The sequence below is a fragment of the Rattus rattus genome, chromosome 1, assembly GCF_011064425.1.
Source record: "Rattus rattus isolate New Zealand chromosome 1, Rrattus_CSIRO_v1, whole genome shotgun sequence".
Taxonomy (NCBI): Eukaryota; Metazoa; Chordata; class Mammalia; order Rodentia; family Muridae; genus Rattus; species Rattus rattus.
Genome location: NC_046154.1, coordinates 39943609 through 39957976, shown reverse-complemented (window position 1 = coordinate 39957976; position 14368 = coordinate 39943609). Strand labels below are relative to the sequence as shown.

The 14368-nt window shown below is 42.5% G+C and overlaps 1 protein-coding gene across 1 annotated transcript in view; it reads right to left on the bottom strand.

Moving 5' to 3' along the window:
* Window positions 1–14368, bottom strand: part of Pik3r3 (phosphoinositide-3-kinase regulatory subunit 3) — a 69473-nt gene that overhangs the window by 12842 nt on the left and 42263 nt on the right. The window contains exons 4-5 of the mRNA XM_032899661.1: window positions 9876–10056; window positions 8287–8412 (exon numbers count right to left, since the gene is read on the bottom strand). Coding sequence (XP_032755552.1) covers window positions 8287–8412; window positions 9876–10056 — 307 coding nt within the window. The remainder of the gene's footprint in view (window positions 1–8286; window positions 8413–9875; window positions 10057–14368) is intronic.

The window sequence follows — 14368 nt, the reverse complement described above, 5'->3', positions numbered from 1 at the left end:
CTGGCTGATAAGTTGAAAGCTGGTTTAGGAGAGGAGAATGTGGAGGATACGGGTAAGAATATCAGTTAGGAGGCTTCCGCAGTGTTTAAGGCTTTATGGACAACTTCCTAGAAGGCACTGCTAGGAGGAGGTGAAATCTTTAGGAAGGAAGTTAGGTCACTGGAAGCATGCTGTTGAAGGAGTTATGGAAACCCTGGCCCTCTCCCGCTCTGATACTACCCTGAAACACCTAAGACTGTGAGTCAGAGGAGATGTCTCCTCCTCAAGGCTGATCCTCTCAAGCATTTTGTGCTGTCTGTGTGATATGTCTCACTGTGGAGCCCGAGATGGCCCTGGACTGGCAGGCCTGAAATTCAGACGTGCTGTCCCAGCCTCCCTAGCGATGGGACTAAAGGTGTGCACACCACACCCAGCCGTCAAGTATTTTGTCACAGCAACAGAAAAATCAAAAACACCAGACAAGAAAGTAGGCTAGCTTTAGACCAAGGTGTTAGTAGTAAAAGTAAATGAAATATGTAGATTCTGCACATACACTGAGATAAAATGAACAGGATTTATTTAACTGGTCGCGAGCTGTAAGAGTCTACTATAACACTAAGGGTTTATCTGAGTAAGGAGAAAGATGTGACTTTTCTGAACTAATATAGGAAAGCCTACAGGTGAAACCTAACTTAAAATAATACCTGGGGCTGGAGAGATGGCTCAGCGGTTAAGAGCACCGACTGCTCTTCCAGAGGTCCTGAGTTCAATTCCCAGCAACCACATGTTGGCTCACAACCATCTGTAAAGAGATCCAATGCCCTCTTCTGGTGTATCTGAAGATCTGGCTACAGTGTACTTATATATAATAAATGAATAAATCTTTAAAAAAAAATAATACCTGATTTCTGACTGAAAAAATATAGGACTCTAATGGCCAAAATGCTGTGCTGGTCCATTTTTTTATGTGAAAAGTCTGATTCCATTTTATCTCTTTTAATTATTAAGAATGATTTTGATTTTTTTTTTTTTTTTTTTTTTGCTACTTGATTGTTGTGTCAGGAGGTGATTGTTAACCCCAAAAGACCACCAAGGAGCTGATTCTGATGTAATCCCATTAGGGCTTCCTTATTCGAGCTTGACCTTGGGTCCTCACACCGTCTCTGATGGAGGAATGGGAAGGGCCAGCCTGAGCCTGTTTCAGGCAGGCTCTTATAGAGGCAAGAAGGGTTGTCTATCTTGGCACACATCTGACTGGGACCGTTATGGCCTTTAACATAATTGGCTGGTGCTGGGGGTCAAACCATAAACTTCTGTTTTCCTCCTGATGGTGGTTGTTAGGATGTGGAGTGCCACGGGGAGGCTTGTAACCTGGAGGTGCAGATTTGTTGGGGAGTAACCTGGAAACTGGTGTTAGGTGCCAGTTTCTTAGTTAACTCAAGTTCAACCTTAAGTCAAGTTCTCTAAAATGAAGTCTGAACCCAAAAGATCTGGTCTCTCAGGTATTTGTGCTGCTCTGTCTTGTATGCCTTTATGCATATGTGTATTTAATATTAGTGGGTTTCTCATACATTACATCCTATTCTCTGTTGGGATGAGACAAATGAGATTTACCCTAAGTACTGCTTTTAAGACTCCATTTTGATCATAAAGTGAAATTAAGTTCAAGTTCCCAGGCTCTCAGGGAGTGGGGAACTTTCCAGGTTAGTCAACTTCCTTCTCATTCTTCTTCTGTCCCCCAAAACATAATGATTGTTCTTAACCAGGACAAGAACAAACGATTCTGGTTGATGAAAAGTTGTAACTGTACCTTGGCATAGATACTGTCTTAGATCAGGTTTCAAATATGTGTAGAGACACCGTGACCAAGGCAACTCTTATAAAGGCAAACATTTAATTGGGGCTGGTTTAGTTTCAAAGGTTTAGTCCATTAGCACCATGTCAGAAAACATGGCACTGTGCAGGCAGACTTGGTGCTGGAGGAGCCAAGAGTTCCACACCTGACCCCAAGGAAAGCAGGAGGAGATTGTCTTCTGGACCGGACAGAACCCTGAGCATTCATAGGAAGCCTTAGAGCCCATCACAGGGACACATTTCCTCCAACAAGATCACACCTTCCAATAGTGCCACTCCCTATGACCTAGCATTCAAACACATCAATTTGTGGTGGCCGGACATATTCCAACTACCACAGATGCCTATGGACTTCATTATTTTTCTGCTTTACTAAGGTGAATGTTCAAAGACATAGTCAGTTCTCAAGTCTGTGCTGTTGTCCCTGGCTGGTCACTTTTGCTGCCTAATTCAAATAAAGATCTTGCTTTCCTAGACTCTTGTGACTGGTTGGATTGTTTTGGATTTTTGGACCCCAATCCCTCCACTCTTCTAAGTTCCTTCCTCATATCTCCCCTCTCTCCAAGATCTTCTCCTCAGTTTCCCTTCAAAAAAGAGCAGGCCTCCTAGGGATATCAACTGGACATGGCATAACTTACAACAGGACAAGGCCTAAATGAAGCATAGTTTTTATACACTGTGTAAAGTTTACACTTGTGTTGTTCAAATGCTGAGTTCTCTGCCCTCGTATAGCTAGGCTCAACTCTGACTAGACTCATAACTTAAGATAACCCATTTATTTTAATCTATATTCTGCCATGTGGCTGGTTACCTGGTTACCTGTACTCAGGTGCCATGAGTCCATCTCCTCATATCTCCCCTGGGCTCTCTCCCAGAATCCTTCCTCTCTCCCAATTATCTCACCTCTATGTTCAGCCTAAGACATAAGCCATAGGCTTTTTAATTGGCAGGTGATACATCCATACAATATAGAAGATATTCTCCCTATACCAAAACCCTCATATTAAGGCTGGACAAGACAACACAGTAGGAGGAAAAGGATCCCAAAAGCAGGCAAATGAGTCTACTCCCAACCTTTAGGAGTCCCACCGAATGCCAAGCTGTATAACCATAATGTATATGCAAAGGCCTAGTTCAGAGCCATACATGATCCGTGTTACTGTTACTTCAGTCTCTATAACCCCTATGAGGCCTGCGTAGTTGATCTGTGATCTGTGTTCTCATGGTGTCTTCAACCCCTCTGACTCCTATGAGAGTGATCCTAGCAAAGACTCCTTCTAGTCGTGGGGGTACAGAGACTGAACTTGCCGTCTTTAATTACCAAGCAAGGCTTCTAGCAGTGGGACTGGGACATCAACCCCGCTACAAAACTTTCAACCTGCAATTTGTCCAGCCTATAAGATGTACTGGGGTAATGGTGACACAGGACTTGTGGGAATGCCCAACCAATCACTGGTCCAACTTGAGGCACACACCATGCGAGGGAGCCCATGCCTGATACTGCCCAGACAGCCAGGAACTAGAGGCTGGACAGCCTAGATACCCAGGATAGAACCAATCACACACTGGAAAAAAGTGTCAATGAAATGATTCCTAATAATATTCTGCTATCCTCGCAGATTGGTGCCTAGCCCAACGGTCATCAGAGAGGCTTCATCCAGCAACTGAAAGGAGCAGATGCAAAGACCCACAGCCAAACACTAGGTGGAGCAAGGGGAACCCCACACAGGAGGGGGAGGAAGGACTAAAGGAGCATTAAGGACGTGTTTCTTTTTATGTGTGTGCTTAGTGTCTAGACCTTTACTTCAAGTTTCAGTGTCTTCTGAAACCAGGGTCACTTTCAGATGAAATGGCTATGATGAAGTACTGAGAGATTTACAGACCAACTCCATTAAAGTGGTCAATATCACATGGACAGTGAAGTGGCCATTCACAATATAAGGCTTTATAATTAGTAAATTAGGGGATTTTTCTTCCAGGGCTTGAGATCAAAACCAGGAAGCGACAAATGCTGAACAGGGCTTCTATCAGCGAGCTAGACCTGCTCTTTTATTTTCTATGATGTGAAAGGAAAATGAAGAGAAGAAGCATTATAGGCATTAAACCTAAGTAACTGTAATCTTGGACAATATATAACGAAACATAGGGTTAGGGCATGTTGGCATACACTTTTAGTATTATTAGCCCTTGCACTTAAGAGGTAGAGACATATAGATCTCCATGAGTTCAAGGTTAGTCTGGTCTACACAGTGAGTTCTAGATATTCAGGGCTATATGATAGCCTGTCTCAAAAAGGAAGGGGGCAGGTTGGGACAGAGATGCATAGTAGTAGTGTTTATGTAATATTACAAATATTACAAAGATGTTAGCTGTAAATTAACCCAATTATATACCTAATAGACATAATAAGGAAAGGAACACTCCACACAGCAAGAATAGAATAAAGGTAATTCTTTTTTTTTTTTTTTCTTTTCTTTTTTTTGGAGCTGGGGACCGAACCCAGGGCCTTGCGCTTGCTAGGTAAGCGCTCTACCACTGAGCCAAATCCCCAACCCCATAAAGGTAATTCTTAAATAAAACTATAATATTCCAAATACTATATCCAAAATATATCACATTAAGCCACAAAACAAGTTTTTTTAAAGTTTTAACTTAATGGAGTACTCTCAGCTATCAAAAACAATGACTTCATGAAATTTATAGGCAAATGGATGGAACTAGAAAATATCATCCTGAGCGAGGTAACCCAATCACAGAAAAACACACATGGTATGCACTCACTGATAAGTGGATATTAGTCCAAAACCTACAATTACCCAAGATACAATCCACAGAACACAGGAAGCTCAAGGAGAAGGATGAACAAAATGCGGATGCTTCCCTCCTTCTTAAAAGGGGGAACAAAAATATCCATAGCAGGGGATAGGGAGGCAAAGTGTGGAGCAGAGACTTCAGGAACGGCCACTCAGAGCCTGCCCCACATGTGGCCCGTACACACACAGCCACCAAACTAGATAGATGGATGAAGCTAAGAAGTGCAGGCTGAGAGGAACTGGATATAGCTGTCTCCTGAGAGACACAGTCAGAGCACGTCAATACAGAGGCGAATGCTAGCAGCAAAACACTGAACTGAGAACGGGGTCCCCGCTGGAGGAATTAGAGAAAGGTCTGAAAGAGCTGAAGGGACTTGCAACTCCAGAAGAACAACAATGCCAACAACCAGAGCTCCCAGGGACTAAACCACTACCCAAAGACTATACATGGACTGACCCATGGATCCAGCTGCATATGTAGCAGAGGATGGCCTTGCTGGGCACCAATGGAAGAAGAAGCCCTTGGTCCTGCCAAGGCTGGACCCCCCAATGTAGGGGAATGTCGTGGGGAGGGGTGGAAGAGGGGGTGGATGGGGAAGAAAATACCCTTATAGAAGAAGGGGAGGGGGGCTGGAGAGATGGCTCAGCGGTTAAGAGCACTGACTGCTCTTCCAGAGGTCCTGAGTTCAACTCCCAGCAACCACATGGTGGCTCACAACCATCTGTAAAGAGATCCGATGCCCTCTTCTGGTGTGTCTGAAGACAGCTACAGTGTACCCACATATAAATAAAAATAAACAAAATCTTTAAAAAAAAAAAAAAAAAAAAAAAAAAAGAAGGGAATGGGATAGGGGGCTTATGTCCAGGAAACCAGGAAAAGGAATAACATTTGAAATGTAAATTTAAAAAAAAAAACCAGTAAAAAAAAGAAAGAAAAAAAAGATAAAAGTTTTAACTTTATTTTTATTTTTTCAGATTTACTTAATTTTATGTATATGAGTGTTTGGCACACATGTACACACATGCACACACATGCACCACATTTGTGCCCAGTGCCAAACGCTCTAGCTCAGGAGAGGACATCAGACTCCCTGGCAGTATAGTGAAAAATGTTGTGAACCACCACTGAGCATTGGGAACCAAACCCAAATCTTTTGCAAGAACCAGTGTCCTTACCTGGCTGCAGTGGTGTATGCCTTTAATCCCAGCACTCTGGAGGCAGAGGCAGGCTAGCCTGATCTACAGAGCAACCTCCAGGACAGTCAGGGCTACACAGAGAAAAATGGTCTCAAAACAAAACAGAACAACAAAAACAAGTGCTCTTAAAAAATGCTGGGCCACCTCTCTTGCCTCAGGTTTTAATAAAACGTAAGACTACAATCATACAGAGGACCTTCTCTGACCCACAAGGAGAAGAAAGTAGAAATCACAGAAGAAAAGTCAGAGGCACACAGTAATTAAATAGCACGCTCTGAAATAACTAACGGTTCAAAAAGTGTTGAAGGCCAGGCATGGTGGTGTATGTATCCCTTATCTCAGAAGCCTTGTGAATTAGCGGTACACAGATCTCTGTGAGCTCCAGGCTACCCTCATCACAGTGAGGTTCTGGGCTAGGGCTACCTAGTGACGTTCACCTCATAGAATAAGAATAATGTAAAATAAATAAAGAAATGACAGGCAAAATTAGAAAACGCGTTGAGAGACATGAGACCTAAGCACTGCATGAGAACACTCACTACAGGACATGACAAAAGCAAATGTTTACAGAGTGAGGTCCAGGACAAACGATGCTACACAGAGAAACCCTATCTCTAAAAATCAAAATCAAAAACAAAACAGAAGGTTGGTAGGGAGGGACAGTAGTGCAAAGGTTCACTGGGTGTGCTGGTGGGTTCTGTTATCGAGACACGGGTTAGGCGTTCTCAGAGGAGAAAACCTCGTTGAGAACAGCCTGCATCAGGCTGGCCTGTAGGAAGGTCTATGGGACATTTTTAGATTAATAGCTGATATGGGAGGGCCCAGCCCACTGTGAGAAGTACCACCTCAGAGCATGTGTTCCTGGCTAAGAAAGCAGGCTGAGCAAGCCACGGGGAACACGCCAGCAAGCTGCATCCTCCATGGTGTCTGCTTCACTTCCTGCTCTGACTTCCCCTCCTGATGGAATACATCTCTAAGATAAAAATGACCCAAAGAAGGGTCTTTCCCATGTTGCTTTTGGTCATGTTCTTTTTCACACCAACAAGAAGTAACTGACAGTAGTATGGTAAAAAGGCCCTGGGCCTCAGACCTCAAGACTCCACAAAGCTGTCCTCTGACCTGCAGAAGTGTCCTCATACATACTAATAATCTGTGCTCTCGAGTCAACTATATAATTAGATAACATAAGGAACTAAGAAAAAAGTAAAAAACAAACAAAATGCAAAGCTAGCAGGAGGAAGGAAGCAATAACGATGAGAGGAGAAAATCAACAGACAAAGGGGAGACCGCACACCTGTAGTAACAGCACCCAAGGTACAAGTAGAAGTCACAAAGAAACAACAACAAAAACACAAAGAAACAACAACAAAAGAAAGGAAAGAAGGAAGGAGGGACGAAAGGAAGGAAGGAGGGAAGAAGGAAAGGGAAGAAGAGTAAGAAAACGAGATAGAAGGGAGGGGAAATCAAGGAAAGTTTAGTTTAAAGTAAGTATTATTAAAAGACCCAGAGGGGACTTTACCACCAACTTTATAAAACTAAATGGAAGCCGCTTTAAAGCAGAAGCCTCAGGCTACAAAGATGGCTCCGTGGGTAGAGCATTTATTGTTCTTGCAGATGACCTACACGATGGCTCACAAGCATCCGAACTCCAGTTCTGATGGCCTCTTCCAGCCTCATGAGCACCAGGCTGTATACCGACATGCACTCAAACACTCAAACACATTCAATAAATAAATAAATGCTTTTTATCTTAAAAATCACAGAACCAGCTGGGTGAGGTAGCACATGCCTTTAATCCCAGCACTTGGGAGGTAGAGGCAGGCAGATTGCTGAGTTTAAGGCTAGCCTGGTCTACAGAGCAAGTTCCAGGATAGCCAGGGCTACACAGAGAAAGCCTGGGGGTAGGAGGGCTTCCTTTTCCCTTCCTATTCTTCCTTTCTTACTAGAAATATGGTGGTGATGGCTCATGTTCGATGAGGAGAGCACGGGACAGGAAAACCTGAGAATCATGCTGACAGTGGAGCTGCGGAAACAGCCCTGTACTGCCCCTATGGACAAAAATTAATTTCTATCTCAAGAATTTGTCATTTTACTAATTTTATCATTTATAATATTACCTAATTTTAAAAAAAGTTTTTTGGAGACAGATTCCCATGTATCCCAGATGAGCTCCCAACTAGCTACATAGCTGAGGATGACCCTGAATTTCAGATCCTCCTGCTTCCCAGTGGCAGGAATTAAAGACTTGCACCACCACACCCAGTTTTACCCGATGCAATGATAAACCTAGGGCTCTGTGAATGGCAGGAAACAACCCGCACTCCACCAGTCAAGCCATAGTCCTGACCCCATGGGCTAATGCTGACAGACAGCAGAAGATCCAGCCACTACTCAGAATCTACCAACACAATACTGCACCAAGACCACTGAACAACAGCCCCACCTGTGACGTCCTGGTGTACTCTTCATACAGCCTGTCGTACTCTTTACTCTTCTCCTGGTACTGAGAGTGGAACTCTTGCAGGTTTTTACCTACCGCATCAATGTTATCTTCTTTTACCAACTGATCCTGCAAAGGCAGAAGAAAATAAAGTGAAGCAATGCTACAGACTATGATATGTTTCCCAGGTCTGTTTGCACTTAAATTATATTAAACTTTAGAAGTCCTGTTTGATAGAAAGCACCAAAAAATGCTTGAGTTTATAAAGATTTTGTTTTGTTTTGTTTCTTGAGCCAGGGTCTTAGTAGGTACACGAGGCTGCCCTGGAACTCATAGTGATCCTCTGCCTCTCTAGTGCTGGGACTGAAGGCACGCGCCATCCACCCGGCAAGAAAAACACTTTTTAGTTAACGCTAAGACCAGATTTTTAAGTCAGACAAAAATAATATTATAAAAATTAAGAAATATGGGGCTAGAAGAGATGGCTCAGTGCTTAAGGGCACTGGCTGCTCTTCCAGAGGCCCTAGGCTTGATTTCCAGCACCCATGGGATAGTTAACAACCATCTGTAAATCCAATGCCCTCTTCTAGCCTCAATGGGCACCAGGCACATATACACATGCACAGACAGACACACCAGGCAGGCAAGACATTCATACACATTAAGTAAAATATAAAAAAAACTTTAAAAAAAGAGAAAGAAATAGGGCTGGAGAGAGATGGCCCGGTGGTTGGGAGTCCTTGCTGCTCTATAAAAGGACTCGCGCTCATTCCCAGCACCCACAGGCAGCAGCTCACAGCGCCACCAAATGCCATGTCATGATTTCTGACCTTTCAGACACTGCGCATGCACATGCTGGAACACATACATACAACTTTAAATTTAAAAAGAAAAGAAGAGAGAGAAACAGGGCTGGAGAGAGAGCTCAGTCGTAAGCTCTTGTTACATAAACGTGAAGATCTGAATCTGATCCTCAGCACCTGAGTATGAAGTGAGGTTTGGTGGCACATGCTTGAATCCCACGGCTAGGCAGGCAGAAATGGGTGACCCCCTGGGTCATCTAGCCTAGGCTAATCAGTAAGCCCAGGTTCCAATGAGAGACTGATTCAAAACACAAAAGTGAATTGTTCCGGAGGACTAAACACCTGAGGATGACCTCTGGGCTCACATATACCCTGACCCCCAACACTGCCCCCAAAAGGAGAGGTGTGATAGCAAAAACCTAGAATCCCAAAACTCAAGAGACTGGAGCAGGAAGATCATAATTTCAAGGCCACTGTCAGCTATACCGTGATTTCAATGCCAGCCCACCTACATGAAACCCTGTTTCAAAAAACAAAAACAACAAACCTAAAGTAATACAGTTAAAATGTTATTTAAGAAATGTATCGTATTCTTTTCTCTTCCTTTCCCTTTGAGACAGGGTCTCACATAGCCCTGGCTAGCCTGAAACTCAGAGACCTACCTGCGTCTGTTGGGATTAAAGGCATGCCCCACCACACTCAGGATTAACTAGGAAAATAAATATAAACCACTAAGCCTAGTAGGATAAAATTATATGAATAACCCTATGAGCAGTGCTATGGTCATACCTGTTGGTATCTGGACACTGGGTACATCAGCTTCACATCAAGTTTGGGATTGTACTGAGCGAGAGATTCATGGTGATAGTGGTTAATGAGCTCCACCACAGAATTAAACGTCAGGGGCTCAGAAAAGCCGTATTTACCATCCCGATGATAGATCTTTATTAATTTATTATTTCCTCCCTTCCTGTGAACAACAAAACAATAATTGCAGCATTTCCTCCAAAATTCTATTAAAACACTAATTTCATATGGAGATATAAAAACTTAGTTTACATCAAATAAATGTGTTATTTTGCTAACAGGCCAGAGGTGGTAAAACAGCACATATGATTATGTGTTTAAAACTATATATTATTTTCTTACCTTTCTTCCCTTTATTTTGTTTTTTGTTTTGTTTTGTTTGTGTTTTTACAACAAGGTCTCTGCACAGCCGTGACTGCCCTAGAACTTGCTCTGTGGATCAGACTGGTCTTAAACAGCGGAGGGCCTGCCTCTGCCTCCAAGCATAAGGCCATCACACCTGCCCTCCTTCTTTCTTTTGTTTTTTCTTCTCCTAATTATTTTGTCCATAAAATGCCTTAGTTATTAAAAATCAGCACCCCTGAGATGGGTCTGACATGGGTGTGGTGGTGCACATCTTCATTCTCAGGCAGAGGCCTCTGTGTGCTCGAGGCTACCCTGGTCTCCACAGAGAGTTCCAGAAAAGTCAGGGCTACATAGAGAGAGACCTTGTCTCAAAACAAAACAAAATACCCAAATCGATATAACATTCAATATCGAGAAGCTTAGCTCAAAATATTATTTAAAAATAACTAAAACATAAGTAACTTAATTATTTTTTATTATTTTGTGATTTTTTTTTAATTTGTCATGGAGAATAGAGGCAATTTCTGTCTTTGGGCAGAAGCACAAGCCATCTCTATATAAAAGGAATTATAAACATTTGTTTCAGTATCACCAATACACTCAAGGTTTACATAACGGACATAATTTGATGCTTCAGTACCTCAGACCACCTTTATTTACTGAGTCAAGTCCAGATAATCCCTTAAAGATCACTTATAGGACAAGTATGGTAGTGCGTGCCTGTAAACCTGGTTCTCTGAAAGAGAATCAAGTCTGTGAGACCAGTGCATCTGGACTACAAGGCCCTTCCCCAGAAAAAAAAATCAAAGAGAAGAAAAGAGGGGGAAATAAGGAAGAAGAAACAAGGAATTTATAACTAAAATCAAAATGGCAATATAAAGCATAATCTAAACCCACACCAGGTTGACTTATCATATAACAGCAAAATACAGTGCTATTCCAATTCAGTTTTTCTAATGGCACCCTGCTATGTGGGAAGGTTATATGCTTTATGCTATGCACTTATAATACATAACAAATGATCCATTGGGACTTGTGAAAGACTACATAAGATTGGTCTGATTTATAGACTGGTTAAAATTCAAATTATACAAGGCTTGGGCCGGTATCTACATGGATGATGAACTATTCCTATAAAATGCACATTATAAGGATCAACTAATGGTATGTGTTTAGTATAGGTGTATACACACACATATATATAAAGAGAGAGAAAGAAAACAAATCCAAGATGGTCTCACTTAAAACTCATTCAAATTACTGTGCTGAACATCTATAGAGGGCATGAAGTCCTTGTGCTCATAGATAAGCACTAGGAAAGTCAGGAAAGGAGAGGGGGTGTATATACCTGTTTTACACCCAGAAGGCTGGGAATGACCACAGTTAATAACCTGATGGTGGTTTGAACAAGAATGGTCCCCATAGAAAGGCTCATAAATTTGAATGCTTGGTCACCAGGGAGTGGCGCTATTTGAAAGGATTCAGAGATATGGCCTTGATGGAGGAAGTGTTTCACTGTGGGCTGACTTTTGAGGTTTCAGACACCCATGCCAAGCCCAGCCTCTCTTCATGCTGCCTTCAGATCTAGATGTACTTCAACACCGTTTCTGCGTGCATGTTGCCATGCTCCCTGCCATGATGACAGTGGACTAACCTGTACACAAGCTCCAATTAAATGTTTCCTTTATAAGAGTTGCCTTGATCATGGTGTCTCTTTACAGCAGTACAACACTGATGATCTCTGCTATCTGTAGGGCCAGTCTTTTTTTTAAAAGATTTATTTACTTATGTATACGAGTGCTCTGTCTGCATGCTCTTCTGTACACCGTAAGAGAATCAAATTCCATCACAGAGGGTTGTGAGTCATTGTGTGGTTCCAGGACCTCTGGAAGAGCAGTCAGTGCTCTTAACCACTGAGCCATCTCTCCAGCCCCCTGTAGGTCAGGGCATCTCTGTTTATCCCAGACTCTCCCTCCCTAGATCTTGAGCACTGCTTCTCAGTCAATAAACCCATCCTTATGGGAGACATCAGGTGTAGTGTACAAAAGCCTGACTAACGTCCATGTTACCTTGGGGTCAGGCCAACCGTGTCTCCTACAGGCTATTATATTTACCTCAGTCATTCTCCCAGACCCTTACTTTGAGAATTGTTTCTGAGTCAACAGAACCCATCTTTATGGAAGAGGTCACACTTTATAAAGAGTGTCAATGTAAATATGTCTTAAACTTTGTTGTACACATAGAATTAATTTTCATCAAGAAACTTTTTCCCAAAATTGTGCTGTACTTAAATGTGACTAAAATAAACTACCCAAGGTCAGATTCCACAAGTTTGAACCAACATTAGCTAAGTCCTGCCTCACTCAGGGTGTTACTCCTATGAACACAATGACAGACAGAAGAGCCAGATACAGCCCATGCTCTCACAGAACTTAAGACAGCAAATGTGCATGCCACAGGTCTGAGTGTGGGGAGGGTGGAAGAGGTCTGCATTCTGATTTTTGGGTTGGGTTTTGACTTTTTGAGACAAGGTTTACACTATAGCCAAAGTTGGCCTGAAACTTGCTGTGTAGATCAAACTGGCCTCAAACTTGTCACAATCTTCTTAAAAAAAGAAGAAGAAGAAGAAGAAGGAGAAGGAGAAGGAGAAGGAGAAGGAGAAGGAGAAGGAGAAGGAGAAGGAGAAGGAGGAGGAGAAGGAGAAGGAGAAGGAGATGTATTTATTTATTATATATAAGCACACTATAGCTGCCTTCATGCACACCAGAAGAGGGTATCAGATCCCATTACAGATAGTTGGGAGCCACCATGTCTTTGCTAGGATTTGAACTTAGGACCTCTGGCAGAGCAGTCAGTGCTCTTAACTACTGAGCCATTTCTCCAGCCCTGTGGCAATCTTCTTGCCTCAGGCTAAAAATGGAAAATTAAAGAAGGGCCATAGAGATGGCTCCTCAGGTAAGGGCCCTTGCCACCAATCCTGACAATGTTTGCTCAATCCACAGAATACTCTCAGTGCCTGAAAAGGAAAAAAACAGTGCCTGTAAGTTGCTCTCTGACCTCCACAAACACACATGCAGACAAAGTAAATAAAGTAAAAATAAAACCAATAAAGGATAATGAGTGGTGGTGTACACCTTTAATCCCAGCATTCAGGAGGTAAAAACAGGCAGATTTTTGTGAGTTCAAGGCCAGCCTCTTCTACATAGAGAGTTCTAGGCCAGCCAGGGTTACAGAGTAACACCATCTTTTAAAAATTAAATTAAACCCAGCAAGGAGGTCAGTGATTTAAGGGCTGAATGACCAAAAGAGAGAACAGTCAGTGCTGTAAGAGGAAATATAAGATCACGAACACCTTGTAGACTATAGTAAGGTTTTCATTTTTTAAAAGACTTGTTTTTAATTAAATATGTGTGTGCACTCACACTTACAGGTGTCTGATGAGGCCTCTGGAGCTCAACTTTTAGGAGATGCTGGGAACCAAACTCACTCCCATCTCGAGGAGCACGCCTGTAACTCTAGCTCCAGGAGATCAAGTTGCCTAACTCTGCATCCACAGGCACTTGCATGCACACCCCTTACCCACACAAAAACACATAATTAAAAATAAATCTTTTTTTGAAAATAGCCTTTCAAAATAAAGTTTTCAAAATAGGACTACCAACAGATCTAATAAGCACTAGGTTTGGCAGAAGTAAGACCTTGAATGATGGTTTCAGCTAATGATAAGTACACAAATCCAACTGAAATGAACTAAAGGTAAGGTGGCCAAGTTTGGTGGCACATACCTTTGATCAGAGCAGAGATGGAATCTCTGTGAGTTTGAGGTCAGCCTGGTCTACATAGAGAGTTTGAGGCCAGCCAGGTGACATAGTGAGACTCAGTTTTAAAAAAGAGAAAAAAGAAAAGAGAAAAGGAAAAGGAGAAAGAGGAGGGGAGTAAAAAGGGAGACAGGATAATTATTTGGGGAAGGGACTGAGCCTAAGGCTTCACTGCTGTAAAGCAAGTGCTCTACCACTGGGCTGGAGCCTTAAAACTTAGAAAAGGTCATCTGTGGAGTAATGAGCATCAGGGGTGAGAGTGGTGAGTAAGAGCCATTCCACACATAGAAATGTTGCCCCAGACCAAAGCAA